This window comes from Ranitomeya imitator, chromosome 2, assembly GCF_032444005.1.
Source record: "Ranitomeya imitator isolate aRanImi1 chromosome 2, aRanImi1.pri, whole genome shotgun sequence".
NCBI lineage: Eukaryota > Metazoa > Chordata > Amphibia > Anura > Dendrobatidae > Ranitomeya > Ranitomeya imitator.
This window is the reverse complement of record NC_091283.1, coordinates 283,631,817-283,651,247: the sequence shown is the minus strand read 5'-3', so window position 1 is coordinate 283,651,247 and position 19,431 is coordinate 283,631,817. Positions and strand designations below refer to the sequence as shown.

Sequence of the window (19,431 nt, the reverse complement as noted above, 5' to 3'; positions counted from 1 at the left end):
TGCAACCAGCCTTGCTAAAGCTGACAGCATGGGGCTGGTATTCTCAGGCTGGTAAGGGGCCATGGATATTGGGCCCCGCTAGCCTAAAAATAGCAGCCTGCAGCCACCCAGAAAAGGCGCATCTATTAGATGCGCCAGTTCTGGCGCTTTGCCTGTCTCTCCCCACTTGCCCTGTAGCAGCGTCAAGTGGGGTTAACCCCTTAACATCCAGAGGTATTTTTGGTTTTGCATTTTCATTTTTTACTCCCCTTCCTCCCAGAGCCATAACTTTTTAAATTTTTTTCTAAAAATGGGCTGAGAATACCAGCTTCCAGCTTTAACAAGGCTGGTTGTCAAAAATGGGGGGACCCCACGCCATTTTTTTTTAAATTATTTATTTAAATAATTAAAAATATGGCTTGGAGATCCCTCTATTCTTGATAACCAGCCTTGCTGAAGCTGACAGCTGAGGGTTGCCCCCAGCTGTTAGTTTTGCCTGGCTGGTTATCAAGAATACTGGGGAACCCACGCCGTTTTTTTTTTAATTATTTCTTTACAGTGCAGGAGCCAGCTGATGAAAACAATGACCACAGCAGCGGCTGATGGGAGTTATTAGTGGCAGCACGCATAGGCCAATGGGAGCAGTAGTACCATCAGCTGACACCAGTGACCGGAGGTAATCTTCATACCTCCAATCAAAGTTAAGCGCTCATGCTGTCTTTTGACAGCGCGAGAACTGCGGCTTTCTGACCGGTGGGGATGATTTCACCGCCGATCAGAAGCAGTGTTTGCCGCACTGTCATGCACATGACAGCATGGCAAACACTGGATGTTCAGGCCTCCCATTCAAGTGAATGGGGTCCGGGTGTGCTGATACCCAAACCTGGAGTTTTTGTAAGTGTTCGGCTGGACCCGAACATCCAGGTGCCCACCCATCTCTACTCTTTAAAGCTTTCCTGCATTAAGGCTCTCAGCTTCTCAGTTAACCACTCCTATCTACTATATAATCTGGGCCCTCACAAGTACCCATTGTCAAAGCTAGCTTATGCTACATAGCTAGGAGATGGTGCTTTGTTGTTGAGAAGTCATTTGGTGGATTTACTTGAGACTGTTACATGGTTTTGGTTGTGTGCTAATCCTCTCCTTCTCTGACTTTGGTTTTATCCCATCCTCCACTCCCCGGTGTTTACCTCTGTTGTTTGTGTATTTTTGTATGATTGCTATTTTCCTTTATACCTATTTGTATTACCTTGTTAGTCGGGTTGGTGTATTACGGTACACTACTACTCCCCTCTTCCTTGTGTGGGCAGAGGGTATAAACAGAGGGCATATTCAGGAGCTAAGCCAAGGTATGTGGTGTCGGCGTCACCATCTGACGAAAGCTGGGAAACAGGGCGAGCTAGGGCACCACTAGCGTTAGGTAAAGCGAAAGAACCCCTGTTCCGGGAATACCCAACAACAGAGTCGTTACAGCAATATTGTTTAGACAGGTTTTAGTTATTTGATATGGTTGCTATGTTTCATCTGAATATATATTACAAAATTGGCATAACAAAATGTGAAGGTTTGAGGTTGTGTGTTGTAATAATCAACCAGGTAGGTTAACGATGCAGCTAGCTTTATTTCTGCCATCCACGGTTATACAGCAAATCTAGGTAGATAGCCAAAATACAATGTCCTCAGTCCACAAATTCCCAACCCAGGATCGGTAGTTCCACTGCCCCTGTACCAGGTGATAGCCACTGTCTCCCAACTTTGGTTGGCCCACAGCTTTTAGTATCTCCCGCGGGTATAGTGTGCAGTCACAGCCTATGTTCCTCTAGCTGACTGAAATCACACCCCATCAGCCAACAACCGATCTCCAAACTCCATAGGCCATTCATCCATGTGCTTCAGGACTTCAGTGATAGATTCCTGCCCATTGACGTCACTCCACCAATTCCTTGACAATACATGTGTCTTCCTTTACTCTCTCTGTGATCAGCCCCCTGAATTGGCAGATGTGTTCGCACCCTTCCCCATAAACATTGGTAAACATTGGTTTTATCTCAAACAATGAAGAATATTCCAGAAACCCATTGTCATGCCGCTGCTGCCACCGCCTCTCCCCACTGCAGCTCGCCGGGTGCTGCTGCCGCCGCCTCTCCCCACTGCAGCTCGCCGGGTGCGCGTGCGCACATCTGATTCCTCTGTTGGCGCTCTTTCCTGTCCTCTCTGTCATCCTGGAGGACTGTAACCCGGAAGTAGCTCCCACGCTGCTATGTAAACTGCTTCCTGCTGCTCCTCTGTGCCTGATGTTAATTTGTGTTTACAAGTGCTTCTGGTCGCCTGTGGTCTCTGTGCCTTCCGAGCTCTCTGATCTTGGGTCTCCTCCTCTCTCTGCAGTGCCTGCCTGTTTCCTGTGTTCCTGCCGTGTTCCTTCAGTTCCTTTTCCTCTGCGGTACCTGCCCGGCTCCTATATCCTTTCCTTGCTCCCGTCAGCCTCAGTGTCTCCATATTGTCCTGCCAGCCTCCGTATCTCCGTAGCTTTCCCATCTTCTCCCTCCTTTCAGTAGTTCCTTTCTGTTCCCTCTGTCCCTTTTTGCCTATATTGTACCCGTCTATCTCAGTCGATCCTCCAGCTTCCGTGGCGATAGTCCCTCACGGGCCTGCCCCTAACTCTCCCTGTATAGGGGGCGGTCCACCTGGTCAGCTCGTCCGAGAGGGGTTCGTCGTCACGGTCCAGTGGGTCCACTCTCCCTTTTCCCTGTTTGAATTGACACGCTCTAATAGGACTGCACTCGGGTGACATCCGAGTGCAGCCAGATTCTTACAGCATCACACCCATCACATGGGATTGCATGCAAGTCCCCCAGTGGTGATTGCTCTCCTGGGTCTACTATACCTAGCCACACAATGGGCCTAGTGGCTGGGAGAACAATGGCTTGAGACCCCTCAGATACTGATGAGATTTAAAGAATGATTGATTTACAGTTACCTGTCGAAATATCCTTTCTGGCCTTATGTTTACATAAGATCCAACTACGTCTTCCTCTGCTTACTGTCACTGAATGGAAAGATTGATTTCTGAGGCTGAACTTGCAAGCAAGCAAATGTCTAATAAAACACAACAATAAGATTGACGTAACTGGTACACCATGCTGGAAAAAGTCTGCATCACTTAGAGCAGTGGATTCCGCTCTACATGAATTGGTCCAATAGTCTATAGTAAGTGGCCAACTCCTCACACAAAATATTCTGCATCTTTATATTTGCAAAAGTAATAATGTTTTATGCATTAATTATTTGTAGCAGTAGAAGAAAAACTCTATCCTAGAAACACGAGAAAACTAAAAAATGTTATTGTCAGATTTGAATTCAGGAGATCAAAATCATTTAGAAATGGCTAATTTAATAACTGAACCTGACAACTTTTTGAAAATATGTAACACAGTGTTACATGATCTGAAAGGGCCTTGAACTTAGCGGGTGGAAAGTTCTTTAGCTGCTCACTCAGGATGTGCAGCCTCTGTGCAGGTCCCAGTACCTTCCTCTCCTGCTCTGCACAAATCAATCACATAAGTGTGGGGCTGGAAAAGAGAGCAGTTCTCTCAGTGATCAGGAAGGGCACTGTGTTATTGTTCTCTTCCGTCACAGGAACCTGCCTCCAGTCTATAAGATGCACTCGCTTATTAGCAAGATTTTTTTTCTTGCTTAGTGTGTATTTCCAAGTAAAACATTTCCACCATTAAGAATCTAAAAAAGCTTGTCACCTGTGCGATTGCTCTGGTGACTAAGAAGAGATTATTTCTTCACAAAACATTTCCCATTAAAATGGCTTCACCTATGTGTGAGTTATCTGATGTGTAACAAGAGTTGATTTCTTTGTAAAACATTCTCCATATTCTGAACATGAAACCGTTTTCTCACTTGCGTGAATTCTTTGGTGCTTTAAAAAAATTTGATTTTAGTGCAATACATATTCCACATTCTGAACATGAAAAAGGCTTTGCACCGGTGTGAATTCTCTGATAACCAACAAGACTTGATTTCTGGTTAAAAGATTTTCCACATTCTGAACATAAAAAAGGCTTCTCCCCAGTGTGAATTCTCTGGTGAGTTACAAGATCTGATTTTCTGTTAAAACATTTCCCGCATTCTGAACATGAAAAAGGCTTCTCCCCCGTGTGGGTTCTCTGGTGTAGCACAACATTAGATTTCCAGGTAAAACTTTTTCCACATTCTGAACATAAAAAAGGCTTCTCTCCAGTGTGAATTCTCTGGTGATTAACAAGATCTGATTTTCTGTTAAAACATTTCCCACATTCTGAGCATGAAAAAGGCTTCTCACCTGTGTGATTTCTCTGGTGACTATCCAAACGTGATTTCTGGTTAAAATATTTTCCACAATCTGAACATGAAAAAGGCTGCTTTCCTGTGTGAATTCTCTGGTGAGTAACGAGATCTGATTTTCTGTTAAAACATTTCCCACATTCTAAACATGAAAAAGGCTTCTCCCCTGTGTGGGTTCTCTGGTGTAGCACAACATCAGATTTCCAGTTAAAACATTTCCCACATTCGGAGCATGAAAAAGGCTTCTCCCCAGTGTGAATTCTCTGGTGACTAACCAAAGTTGATTTCCGGTTAAACCATTTTCCACATTTTGAACATGAAAAAGGCTTCTCACCTGTGTGAGTTCTCTGGTGACTAACCAAATTTGATTTCTTGTTAAAACATTTCCCACACTTGGAACAAGAAAATATATTCTCTACTGTGTGAATTTTTTTATGTTTGATACAATTTGCTTTCCTTAGAAAAGACATTTCGAAGGGAAAACTATTTCCATATTCTGTTTTTACTTTAGGAGCCATTCATTTTTTACTACTTATTTTGTGACATTGATTTTCCCTAGTAGTTGGTAAGGAATCAGAAGACAGGACCTGTTTCAAAGGATCAGATAACAGATCTTTGCTGTGAAGGGATGATAGTATATCTGGAGTAATGGCATTCACTTCAATTGTATCCTGTGGGATCTCAAGATCATCTGATTTAAAAATTGAAGATGTCAGCTGTCCTTCTAATCGTCTCGTACAGTAATCTGCCAAGAATAAAACCAATTATTATTTTTTAATAAAATATCCTTGAATTTCATATTTTTGAACATTTATACTTACTAACCATAAAAATGGCAAGTTATATAAAAATTTTGAATTATTCACCAAGACAATAATAGTTCACAGTCTAATAGAAAACCTCATAGGATGAACGAGTAGAGCGTGGTGCTCAACTGTTTGTTCACTCTGCCTCCCAAATATGGAATAAAAAGTCACCTAACAATGTTAAGTAGGCGAAAATAATACCAATAAACACTTCTACTGATCCAGCAAAAAATAAACCCCAACTCATGTCCGTCATCTGTCTGTGGAAAAACAGAGGGTGTCCACATTATTTATGGTCCAGAGGGCTATAGTGTATCTAGTATCTAGTGTATGCGTTTAAGGGGATACATTATAGCCCTCTGGACCCTGGGTATTTATATGTGATATTTTTCTTGGCCTGGATTTATCTCATATCCTTGCAAGATATTGTCTATAATTGCTGATAATTACCTATTTTACCTTGTGCTATAATGTGTACTTTTGTCTCTGGACTCTCCTATGAATCACTTATTTCTTGTCTTTTATCTACCTATTATACATTTAATTTAACTTTTTTTTTCTGGGAGTTACCAGAGACAAACCCCAGAACCGTCCAGATACTTTGTGTCCTTCTTTGCACTTTAGTTATTTGCACCTTGCACTTTATTTATGACAATCTGATTTTCTACATTACTACCTCATGCATTTCCTTGCATATGAATTTGAGCCTATTCTGCAAGGGGTTGCACGCTATGCATAACTTTGGACACAACCTATTTATTTGCCCAGTGTTTTTTTCTTTTTCTGTATGATCTGTCTACATCTTCCAGATTGGATATGGTTGGATTATTTAATTATTTTCTTGTTGGGAGTAGAGCAATCCCTGCAAAGAGCAATCAGTTTAATCAATCATGTAGAAAAGCCGCGGAGACACCATCACGTGTTTCTCAACGCAAGCAATAAATAGCCAGGTCTTTCACCGGGAAGGAACAACCACGGGAAGGGCAGCATCCAAAAAGGAAAACCACCTATGCCAAAACATGGTATCCATCCACAGACAGCTGTTTCGGGGTATTTGCCCCTCATCAGTGTGCAGTAGGAAACTGGCTATTAGGAGCAGTGCCTAGTGAAAGGACTATAAACATAAGGATGAATGACCTTGGAGAGATCAAAACATCCAACACCGCGGAGACACCATCACGTGTTTCTCAACGCAGTGATCTAGAACACTGCTCCCATCCCTTATGGGAAATATGCAAATGCATGTAGAAAAGCAGCGGAGACACCATCACATGTTTCTCAACGCAAGCAATAAATAGCCAGGTCTTTCTCCGGGAAGGAACAACCACGGGAAGGGCAGCATCCAAAAAGGAAAACCACCTATGCCAAAACATGGCATCCATCCACAGACAGCTGTTTCGGGGTATTTGCCCCTCATCAGTGTGGAGTAGGAAACTGGCTATTAGGAGCAGTGCCTAGTGAAAGGACTATAGACATAAGGATGAATGACCTCGGGGAGATCAAAACATCTCCATTTTGATCTCCCCGAGGTCAATCATCCTAATGTTTATAGTTTAATCAATCAGTCAGGTCTTAAAATAAATTGGGACAAATCCTCAGTTATGCCGCTTACTTAAAATATACCTGGACCCTTGGAATATGGTTTACAAGTACTCAAATTTAAATATCTTGGTATAAATATTAATAAAAGACCAATTATAGAATTGAAAGATAACATATACCCTCTCACTGAGATAATTAACAAAAAATGTGAGAAATGGTCCCAAATCCCTATTTCTGTAGTTTTATTCGCGCCTGACAGAGACCTACAGTAAGTGCCAGGGCGGACAGGCAGTACCTGATTTATTTTTATATTATCTAGCTGGCCAGCTGCATTATTTAAAAAGTTGGTTGAGGGACGATAAGCTGTCTAATGTGGAGGTTGATATTTTGCAACTTTTAAATAGGATTTCAATAAGGCAATATTGGAGGGATCCTATGAACCACCACAGGGATTTTTATTTGTGCAGGAACTTGCGATACAGATCTAGAAAGAAAGTAAAAGGTGGATGAGACTCAGTTATGGGACAACCCCGAGTTTCCACATCTTAAGATATTACAAGATTTTATGTCCTGAAAGCAATAAGGAATAACAACATTGGACAAGGTATTTGAAAATGAAGCACTGTTATCATTTGGTCAAATACATACAAAATATGGGATAGGGATTTTTATACATATCTGCGAATGAGATATGCTATTACGTACCAGTTCCCACATCCCAGAATGCGGATATTGAGATACCCACTAATAGGTGTATTTACTACCCAGGGCCCTATGGGTGTAATTTCCACACTATATACTTTTGTGCTTAATTAAAAAGTTGCATCCACTCAACTTCCTGTGGAAGACAAATTGTGACAATTGATAACCTCATTAACTAAATAATAAATTAATTCAATTATATATTTTACATCAATCTTACCTTACCCCATCCAAATTATATAAGTTTGTTGGATTATCCTCTGATGGTTGTCATAGATGTGGGGAATAGGTGGCGGATTTTTGGCATCTTATTTGGAACTGTGCAGTGATGAGATATTGGAGTGAAATGGTTTCTACATTATCAAGAATCATTGGGGCACCGATTGATTGTGTGCCGAAACGGTGTGTGTTGGGAATTTTGGATGAGGAAATTTGGCCACATTATGATAGAATTCTTATTAGACTCTTTTCCTTGCCAGGAAAGTGATAGCATTGAGATCGGTGGGGGTAGGACAGCACCTTCCATTAATCAATGGAATAAATTTGTAGATATAATACAGTATTAAAATATAGAGTATAGGAATAGAAAATGTCCCCAAAAACTCCATCGAATCTGGGAGAAGTGGTGTGATTCACCTCTGACGCACCCATCTCCCAATGTTTTAGCTTCCTCAATTTCACGTTATGTACCCTCATAGGTTTCAACTTTTCAACAGCACGAGATAAGATTACTGATGCAAAAGAACCAATGAGGGTATCGCCATTTCTAGCCTTTAAATCATTAAGTCCTTAAGTTTGACAAATTGCTTATTGTCCTAATAAATGGATGAGTGCAGTGTCCTAACTGTGTAAAATATATAGTTATACATTATTATATTGTAATATTTTACAGCGAAAGATACCATTCAAAATATGATGTAATATTTGTAATTGTGTCCTGTATTGATATCTGTTAGCATAGATAACATAATCTGATGCATATCCTGTTAATACTGTATATGTTGTTTATTCTGAGGTTTTTTTTAATAAAAAAAAAAAAAAAAGAGTTTAAATAAAAATAGCTGAATGCTGCTTTCCTTCTGAACCCTGCCATGTGCGCAGACAGTAGTGAAAAACTGTATACAGGGTGTTGTCACATTCAAGAGAAGTTGGAAAATAATTTGTAAGGTCCATTTGTTTCCTATTATTCTTTGTGAAGAATTCATTAGTTATCACCACATAAGGTGATACATGTCAGATTTGAAAAATGAGGCCTGAATAGGAACACAAAACTTCAGGAAGTGGTTAAATCTGACGATTTTGGACACTAACTACAGTAGTCAAAAACTGTGACTAAAGACAATACCACATCTACTGAAATGATCAAACTCAACAGACTTCATCAGTAATAAATGAATAACTAGTGGAGAAACCTCTCTGGGGTAATTAGAGTATTTATTTATTAACACTCTTCGATTTATTCACCGAACATAGCCAAACGCCATTGGAGTCAATGGGAGGCAAAAACAAAAGCATACACAACAAGTTCAAACGGGCCCAAAAGCTGCCAAAACACATCAAATTGTGGGCAGACACCAGAAAAGTGGCCTCAATTCACCCACAGTACAAATTTTAGAATGGAACAGCAGAACTAAGCCAGGCATGAGATATCAGGGTCTGGGCCGGCATTTACAGCTTTGAATTGAACTTCAAATTAAGATGAGATGGGTGAGGCATCGGGGTAGGCCTGCTGTGCTGGGAGCTCTGAAACCACATGCAACAGCTCAACCTGTCTTTATGCTCAGCCATAATCAGATGGTACAAATATCAGTTTCATAGACTGCTATTGTCAGAAAATTGTAAGGATAGTAACATGGGTAGTTGACAAAGAAAGTGGAGGCCTGCCAGTCTCTGAGGCCTACTGCTACAGGCAACACATATGAAGGAGACCCAACCAGGAGTCTACAAATTTCCAAAAATTAAAAGCAAACATTACTAAAGTGGCATCAATTTCACCAGAGTAAAACTAGTATAATGGGGACAGACACTTCTTCCACTACAGCCAACCCAACAGATGAAGACTGTAACAAGCAAGGTTGTGGAAAAACTGTGCTAGAGTCCTCGGAAAGTCTGGAGGGGCGTAACTAGGTGGCCTACTAAATCCAACCTTGGATAAGCAGCAGCAGCAGGCAAACACCCGTGGCCCAAGAAGGGACAAGGAACTGGTACCAGGCACTACTTCAGGGCTGACCTACAGAGGGTGGTAGCTGACACCTTAGAGTTGGTAGGTTGGTACAGCCTGAAGGAGGGATGAAAAATGCAGGCAGGCACTGTAGGGACACCAGAACCACTGGTGCCGATGGGACCAGCTGAGGAATAGAAAAGCACCGGCAGGTGCAGAATTGACCAGGTGTTACACACATGGGCACTGGCAGGTGAGGGCTGTACCAGATGTTAGACAGATGGGCACTTGTAGGTGCGAAATGGACTTGGTGTTAGACAGATGGGCACTGGCAGGTGCAGGCTGGATCGGTTGTTACACAGATGGGCACTGGCAGGTGCAGACTGGACCAGGTGTTACACAGATGGGCTCTGGCAGGTACAGGCTGGACTGGGTGTTAGACAGATTTGCACTGGCTGATGTAACCTGGACTGGAAGTTACACAGATGAGCACTGGCAGGAGCAGGCTGGACTAGGTGCTACACACGTGCACTAGCAGGTCACACAAATATTCACTTACAGGTACTGTCAGGTGCGAGCTGGAATGGATGTTACACAGATGGGCACTGGCAAGTGCAAGCTGGACCGGCAGAGGAACAGGAGAGCACTGGCAGGTCCAGACTAGACCGTGTGTTACAAAGATGGGCACTGGCGGGTGTGGGCTAGACCAAGTGTTAGAGGAGCACTGGCAGGTGCAAGCTGGACCAGCTGATGGACAGAAGAGACCAGACCGGTCTGAGCAGATGGGTACAGGATAGACAAGCAGACGGGCGGACCTTGGGGGCTGACATCCAGCAAGCATGCAAGACAAACTAACAACATTGCTCAGGCACCTCCATATTGGAGGAGCCTTAAATAGAAGGTGTCACCCAGCTATTGGCTGGGGACACCTTAGGGCAACGCATACTGTTACTTTAAGAGGAAGGGAGCATGCGCACGCCCTAAGCATAGTGGCCAGGCCTACAATTGAATCTTGGAAGGCACTGGCACATATGGGGTGAGATGAGGAGTTGGTGTTTTAGTGGAAGACACTTAATTTCCTGTCTGTTAGGTATGAGGAAATCCAAGAAAGAGCTAAGTCTGTAATGCCATGACATCAGAAAGTCTGTAGTAAAAGGATGGTCAACTGTGTCAAAGGCAGATACCAGGTCCAGGAGAAGGAAAAACTAGCGTTGTTTAGATTTTGGGGTCAGTAGGTTGTGGGTGACTATAGTCAGGGCAGTTTCATTGGAATGGGGTGGTTGGAAGCCATATTGTAAATGGTCAAAAATGGAGCAAAAAGATGTAGGAGGAGAATTCACAATGGATGTGTTGTTCCAGTAGTTTGTTGGCAAGGGGAGAAGTGAGATGGGATGACAGTGGTCAAGTTCACAGGTGGTAAGACATGATTGGAGAGTAAAGAGGAAAGTTGATCTTCAATGATGGTGACTGTTGTGAGTTCTGTTTTTGGGCTCCCTCTGGTGGTTACTGATGGTACTGGGTGACTTGTCTTTCCTGGGTCTCTGGGTTCCACCTGTTCCATCAGGATATGGGAGTTTCCTATTTAACCTGGCTTTGCTGGCATTTCCTCGCCGGTTATCAATGTATCCAGTGTGTCTTGTTACCTCTGCTCCCTGCTCCTAGAACCTTCTGGTCAAGCTAAGTTTGGATTTTCCTGTTTTGGTGTTTTGCTTTATTTGGTTTTTAGTCCAGCCTGCAGATATTTGATTCTTTGCTGCTGGTTGCTCTAGTGGGCTGAAATTGCTCCTCATGTACCATGAGTTGGCACATGAGTTCAAGTAATTTCAGGATGGTTTTTTGAAGGGTTTTTCGCTGACCGCGCAGATCACTTTTGTATCCTCTGCTATCTAGCTTTAGCGGGTCTCATTTTGCTGAAACTGTTTTCATACTGCGTATGTGCTTTCCTCTCATTTCACCATCATTATATGTGGGGGGCTGCTATTTCTGTGGGGTGTTTCTCTGGAGGCAAGAGAGGTCTGTGTTTCTTCTAATAGGGGAAGTTAGATCTTCGGCTGGAGCGAGACGTCTAGGATCATCGTAGGCACATTCCCCGGCTACTTTTATTTGTGTGTTAGGTTCAGGGTCGCGGTCAGCTCAGGTTCCATCGCCCTAGAGCTTGTTTGTATCTGTGCTTGTCCTTTAGTGATCCCCTGCCATTGGGATCATGACATTATAACCGGCCCACAAAGTGTTAATTGTATTGGCTGAAGTAGGAGGATAAGTAGTCTGAGGAAGTTTTTTTTTTTTTTTTCTCTTTCCCTCAGAGTTTGCTGCCTAGCCTTATTGCAGCGTGGCTACTTCCTCCTCCTCTTAATCTTTGAATGGCTCTGATCCCAGCTATTTATCATGGACGTCCAGAGTTTGGCTTCCAGCCTGAATAATCTTGCCGCTAAGGTTCAAAATATACAGGATTTTGTTGTACATGCTCCTATGTCTGAACCTAGAATTCCTGTCCCAAAGTTTTTTTCTGGAGATAGATCTCGTTTTCTGAATTTTAGGAACAATTGCAAGTTGTTTCTTTCTTTGAAATCTCGCTCCTCTGGAGACCCTGCTCAGCAAGTCAAGATTATTATATCTTTCCTGCGGGGTGACCCTCAGGATTGGGCATTTGCATTGGCACCAGGGGACCCTGCGTTGCTTAATGCGGATGCGTTTTTTCTGGCATTGGGTTTGCTCTATGAGGAACCTAACCAAGAGATTCAGGCTGAAAAAGCTTTGTTGGCCCTCTCTCAGGGGCAAGATGAAGCAGAAATTTATTGTCAAAAATTTCGGAAGTGGTCGGTGCTTACTCAGTGGAATGAGTGCGCCCTGGCTGCAAAGTTCAGAGATGGCCTTTCTGAGGCCATTAAAGATGTTATGGTGGGGTTCCCTGCGCCTACTGGTCTGAATGAGTCTATGACTATGGCTATTCAGATTGATCGGCGTTTACGGGAGCGCAAACCTGTGCATCATTTGGCGGTGTCGTCTGAACCGTCACCTGAGATAATGCAATGTGATAGAATTCAGTCCAGAAGTGAACGGCAAAATTATAGGCGGAAAAAAAGGTTGTGCTTTTATTGTGGTGATTCAGCTCATGTTATATCAGCATGCTCTAAACGCACAAAAAAGGTTGATAAGTCTGTTGCCATTAGTACTTTACAGTCTAAGTTCATTCTGTCTGTGACTTTGATTTGTTCATTATCATCCATTTCCGTCGATGCCTATGTGGATTCAGGCGCTGCCCTGAGTCTTATGGATTGGTCATTTGCCAATCGCTGTGGGTTTAGTCTGGAGCCTCTGGAAGTCCCTATTCCTTTGAAGGGAATTGACTCTACACCTTTGGCTATGAATAAACCTCAGTACTGGACACAAGTGACCATGCGTATGACTCCTGTTCATCAGGAGGTGATTCGCTTCCTGGTACTGTATAATTTGCATGATGTCCTAGTGCTTGGTCTGCCATGGTTACAAACTCATAATCCAGTCCTTGACTGGAAATCAATGTCTGTGTTAAGCTGGGGTTGTCAGGGGGTTCATGATGATGCACCTCCGATTTCTATCGCTTCATCTACTCCTTCTGAGATTCCTGTGTTTTTGTCTGACTATCGGGATGTTTTTGAGGAGCCTAAGCTCAGTTCGCTTCCTCCTCATAGGGATTGCGATTGTGCTATAAATTTAATTCCAGGCAGTAAATTTCCTAAAGGTCGTTTGTTCAATCTGTCAGTGCCAGAGCATACTGCTATGCGGGATTATGTTAAGGAGTCCTTGGAAAAGGGACATATCCGTCCATCTTTGTCCCCTTTGGGAGCAGGTTTTTTTTTCGTGGCCAAAAAAGATGGTTCCTTGAGGCCTTGTATAGATTATCGTCTTTTGAATAAGATTACCGTAAAATATCAGTATCCTTTGCCATTGTTGACTGATTTGTTTGCTCGCATTAAGGGGGCTAAATGGTTCACTAAGATTGATCTTCGGGGTGCGTATAATCTTATACGAATAAAGCAAGGTGATGAGTGGAAAACCGCATTTAATACGCCTGAGGGCCATTTTGAGTATTTGGTAATGCCTTTCGGACTTTCTAATGCTCCTTCAGTCTTCCAGTCCTTTATGCACGATATTTTCCGTGAATATCTGGATAAATTTATGATTGTGTATTTGGATGATATTTTGGTTTTTTCTGATGACTGGGAGTCTCATGTTCAGCAGGTCAGGAAGGTGTTTCAGGTCCTGCGGGCCAATTCCTTGTTTGTAAAAGGCTCAAAGTGTCTCTTTGGAGTCCAGAAGATTTCTTTCTTGGGGTATATTTTTTCCCCTTCTACTATTGAGATGGAGCCCGTCAAGGTTCAGGCTATTTGTGACTGGACGCAGCCTACATCTCTTAAGAGTCTACAGAAGTTCTTGGGCTTTGCTAATTTCTATCGTCGTTTTATAACTAATCAGACCTTGGAAACTTATTTAAGGTGTTTTGTTTCTGCTGATCAGGATGACTGGGTTACCTTTTTGCCGCTGGCCGAGTTTGCCCTTAATAATCGGGCTAGTTCTGCTACCTTGGTTTCTCCTTTCTTTTGTAATTCGGGGTTTCATCCTCGTTTTTCCTCTGGTCAGGTGGAACCTTCTGATTGTCCTGGAGTGGACATGGTGGTGGATAGGTTGCACCGGATTTGGAGTCATGTGGTGGACAATTTGAAGTTGTCCCAGGAGAAGGCTCAGCAGTTTGCTAATCGCCGTCGCCGCGTGGGTCCTCGACTTCTTGTTGGTGACTTGGTGTGGTTGTCTTCTCGTTTTGTTCCTATGAAGGTCTCTTCTCCTAAGTTCAAGCCTCGGTTCATTGGTCCCTATAGGATCTTGGAAATTCTTAACCCTGTGTCGTTTCGTTTGGATCTCCCGGCATCGTTTGCTATTCATAATGTGTTCCATCGGTCGTTGTTGCGGAAGTATGAGGTACCTGTTGTTCCTTCGCTTGAGCCTCCTGCTCCAGTGCTGGTGGAGGGAGAATTGGAGTATGTTGTGGAGAAGATCTTGGATTCTCGTGTTTCCAGACGGAAACTCCAGTATTTGGTCAAGTGGAAGGGTTATGGTCAGGAGGATAATTCTTGGGTGGTTGCCTCGGATGTTCATGCTGATGATTTGGTTCGCGCTTTTCATAGGGCTCATCCTGGTCGCCCTGGTGGTTCTCGTGAGGGTTCGGTGACCCCTCCTCAAGGGGGGGGTACTGTTGTGAGTTCTGTTTTTGGGCTCCCTCTGGTGGTTACTGATGGTACTGGGTGACTTGTCTTTCCTGGGTTTCTGGGTTCCACCTGTTCCATCAGCATATGGGAGTTTCCTATTTAACCTGGCCTTGCTGGCATTTCCTCGCCGGTTATCAATGTATCCAGTGTGTCTTGTTACCTCTGCTCCCTGCTCCTAGAACCTTCTGGTCAAGCTAAGTTTGGATTTTCCTGTTTTGGTGTTTTGCTTTATTTGGTTTTTAGTCCAGCCTGCAGATATGTGATTCTTGCTGCTGGTTGCTCTAGTGGGCTGAAATTGCTCCTCATGTACCATGAGTTGGCACATGAGTTCAAGTAATTTCAGGATGGTTTTTTGAAGGGTTTTTCGCTGACCGCGCAGTTCACTTTTGTATCCTCTGCTATCTAGCTTTAGCGGGCCTCATTTTGCTGAAACTGTTTTCATACTGCGTATGTGCTTTCCTCTCATTTCACCGTCATTATATGTGGGGGGCTGCTATTTCTGTGGGGGATTTCTCTGGAGGCAAGAGAGGTCTGTGTTTCTACTAATAGGGGAAGTTAGATCTTCGGCTGGAGCGAGACGTCTAGGATCATCGTAGGCACGTTCCCCGGCTACTTTTATTTGTGTGTTAGGTTCAGGGTCGCGGTCAGCTCAGGTTCCATCGCCCTAGAGCTTGTTTGTATCTGTGCTTGTCCTTTGGTGATCCCCTGCCATTGGGATCATGACAATTCTCCCTGAAAAAAAATAAAATAAACAGTGGGTGATTAATATTGGCCTTTGTGCTTGTGTGCCAGTCCTGTGTGCCATCTCTCTCAAATACTGGGCCACAGAAAGCCTAGTATCTGTTTTTTTTTGTTTATTTTGGTTTTTAAATTCTCCCTGAAAAAAAAATAAAATAAACAGTGGGAGATTAATATTGGCCTTTGTGCTTGTGTGCCAGTCCTGTGTGCCATCTCTCTCAAATACTGGGCCACAGAAAGCCTAGTGTCTGTTTTGTTTTTTTTTGTTTATTTTGGTTTTTAAATTCTCCCTGAAAAAAATAAAAAATAAACAGTGGGAGATTAACCCCTTAGCGACCGCCGATACGCCTTTCAGCGGCGGCCGCTAAGGGTACTTAAACCACAGTGCCGTTAATTAACGGCGCTGTGGAAAAAGTGAATAGCGCCCCCCAGAGTCGGATTTTCTCCGGGGTGTCGGCTGCCGGGGGTAGCCGAGACCCCAGAGAACATGATTCGGGGGTTTTTTTACCCACCCCGCATTTGCGATCGCCGGTAATTAACCGTTTACAGGCGATCGCAAAAAAAAAACAAAACGCGATCTCTTTTTAATTTCTCTGTCCTCCGATGTGATCGCACATCGGAGGACAGAGAAAAGGGGTCCCAGGTGGCCCCACAATACTCACCTGGCTCCCCCGTTGCTCCTCGTGTCTCCCGGTGGGCGCCGCCATCTTTAAAATGGCGGGCGCATGCGCAGTGCGCCCGCCGGCCGGCGCCGGGAAAATCTTTGGGGTCTCGGCTGCCGGGGGTAGCCGAGACCCCAAAGAACATGATCGGGGTCGGTTTTACCGACCCCTGTTTTGCGATCGCCAGTAATTAAATGTTTACCGGCGATCGCAAAAAAAAAAAAAGTTAAGTGTAATTCTCTGTCCTCTGATGTGATCGCACATCAGAGGACAGAGAAATAGGGGGATTCGGGGACCCTATTATACTCACCTGTGTCCCTGGATCCTCCTGCTGCTCCTCCTGACCGCCGGGGAAAAGAAAATGGCGGGCGCATGCGCAGTGCGTCCACCATCTGTCTCCATCTGCTGGCCGGCAGGAGAACAGCAGTTGGGGCTAAAATTAGGGGTAGGGTTAGGGGTAGGGTTAGGGTTAGGGGTAGGGTTAGGGGTAGGGTTAGGGGTAGGGTTAGGGGTAGGGGTAGGGTTAGGGCTAGGGTTAGGGGTAGTGTTAGGGCTAGGGGTAGGGCTAGGGTTAGGGGTAGGGTTAGGGCTAGGGGTAGGGTTAGGGGTAGGAGTAGGGTTAGGGGTAGGGTTAGGGCTAGGGTTATGGCTAGGGTTAGGGCTAGGGTTAGGGGTAGGGTTAGGGCTAGGGTTAGGGCTAGGGTTAGGGCTAGGTTTAGGGCTAGGGTTAGTACTAGGGCTAAATTTAGGGTTAGATTTGGGATTAGGGTTAGGGTTTGGATTAGGGTTGGTATTAGGGTTAGGGTTGGCATTAGGGTTACGCTTGGGATTAGGGTTAGGTTTGGGATTAGGGTTAAGGTTAGGGTTGTGATTAGGGGTGTATTGGGATTAGGGTTAGGTTTGAGGTTAGGGTTGAGATTAGGATTAGGGGTGTGTTGGATTTAGGGTTTTGATTAGGGTTATGGTTAGGATTGACATTAGGGTTGTTTTGGGGTAAGGGTTGTGATTATGGTTAGGGTTAGTGATTAGGATTATGGATCAGGTTGGGATTAGGGTTAGGGGTGTGTTGGAGTTGGGTTGGAGCTAGAATTGGGGGGTTTCCACTGTTTAGATACATCAGGGGGTCTCCAAACACGACAGCCAATTTTGCGCTCAAAAAGTCAAATGGTGCTCCCTCCCTTCTGAGCTCTGCCGTGCGCCTAAACAGTGGGTTACCCCCACATATGGGGCATCAGCGTACTCGGGATAAATTGGACAACAACTTCTGGGGTCCAATTTCTCTTGTTACCCTTGTGAAAATAAAAACTTGGGGGCTACAAAGTCTTTTTTGTGGAAATTTTTTTTATTTTTATTTTTATTTATTTTTTTATGACTCTGCATTATAAACTTCTGTGAAGCACTTGGGCATTCAAAGTTCTCACCACACATCTATATAAGTTCCTTGGGGGGTCTAGTTTCCAAAACGGGGTCACTTGTGGGGGGTTACTACTGTTTAGGTACATCAGGGGCTCTGCAAACGCAACATAACGCCCACAGACCATTCTATCTAAGTCTGCATTCCAAAACGGCGCTCCTTCCCTTCCGAGCTCTGCCGTGCGCCCAAACAGTGGTTTACCCCCACATATGGGGCATCAGCATACTCAGGACAAATTGGACAACTTTTGGGGTCCAATTTCTCTTGTTACCCGTGTGAAAATAAAAACTTGGGGGCTAAAAAATCTTTTTTTGTGGAAAAAAAAATTCTTTTTATTTTCACGACTCGGCATTCTAAACTTCTGTGAAGCACTTGGGCATTCAAAGTTCTCACCACACATCTAGATAAGTTCCATGGGGGGTCTAGTTTCCAAAATGGGGTCACTTGTGGGGGATTTCTACTGTTTAGGCACATCAGGGGCTCTCCAAACGCGACATGGCGTCCGATCTCAATTCCAGCCAATTCTACATTGAAAAAGTAAAACCTCACTCTTTCTCTTCCAAGCTCTGCGGTGCGCCCAAACAGTGGTTTACCCCCACATATTGGGTATCGACGTACTCAGGAGAAATTGCACAACAACTTTTGTGGTCTAATTTCTCCTGTTACCCTTGTGAAAATAAAAATTTGTGGGCAAAAAGATCATTTTTGTAGAAAAAATGCGATTTTTTTTCACAGCTCTACGTTATAAACTTCTGTGAAGCACATGGGGGTTCAAAGTGCTCACCACACATCTAGATAAGTTCCTTAAGGGGTCTAGTTTCCAAAATGGTGTCACTTGTGGGGGGTTTCCACTGTTTAGGCACATCAGGGGCTCTCCAAACGCGACATGGCGTCCAATCTCAATTCCAGCCAATTTTACATTGAAAAAGTAAAACGGCGCTCCTTCCCTTCCAAGCTCTGCGGTGCGCCCAAACAGTGGTTTACCCTCACATATGGGGTATCGACGTATTCAGGAGAAATCGCACAACAACGTTTGTGGTCTAATTTCTCCTGTTACACTTGAGAAAATAAGAATTTGTGGGTGAAAAGATCATTTTTGTGTAAACAAAAGCGATTTTTTATTTTCACGGCTCTATGTTATAAACTTCTGTGAAGCACTTGGGGGTTCAAAGTGCTCACCACACATCTAGATAAGTTCCTTAAGGGGTCTAGTTTCCAAAATGGTGTCACTTGTGGGGAGTTTCCACTGTTTAGGCACATCAGGGGCTCTCCAAACGCGACATGGCGTCCAATCTCAATTCCAGCCAATTCTGCATTGAAAAAGTCAAACGGCGCTCATTCACTTCTAAGTTCTGCGGTGCGTCCAAAAAGTGGTTTACCCCCACATATGGGGTATTGGCGTATTTAGGAGAAATTGCATAACAAAATTTATGGTTACATTTCTGTTTTTACACATGTGAAAATAAAAAAAATGGTTCTGAATTAAGATGTTTGCAAAAAAAAGTTAAATGTTCATTTTTTCCTTCCACATTGTTTCAGTTCCTGTGAAGCACGTAAAGGGTTAATAAACTTCTTGAATGTGGTTTTGAGAACCTTGAGGGGTGCAGTTTTTAGAATGGTGTCACACTTTGTTATTTTCTATCATATAGACCCCTCAAAATGACTTCAAATGTGATGTGGTCCCTAAAAAAAATGGTGTTGTAAAAATGAGAAATTGCTGGTCAACTTTTAACCCTTATAACTCCCTAAGAAAAAAAAAATTTGTTTCCAAAATTGTGCTGATGTAAAGTAGACATGTGGGAAATGTTATTTATTAACTATTTTTCGGGACATATCTCTCTGATTTAAGGGC

The 19,431-nt window shown here is 43.6% G+C and overlaps 1 protein-coding gene across 1 annotated transcript in view; it reads right to left on the bottom strand.

Annotated features, from left to right (window-relative positions):
* Positions 1-3,480: 3,480 nt before the first annotated feature.
* The window catches only part of LOC138663178 (zinc finger protein 300-like), a 723,911-nt gene continuing 707,960 nt past the window's right edge, over positions 3,481-19,431 (bottom strand). The window contains exon 2 of the mRNA XM_069749330.1: positions 3,481-5,056. Within this exon, the coding sequence (XP_069605431.1) occupies positions 3,885-4,829 (945 nt within the window). The 5' untranslated portion in view covers positions 4,830-5,056 and the 3' untranslated portion in view covers positions 3,481-3,884. The remainder of the gene's footprint in view (positions 5,057-19,431) is intronic.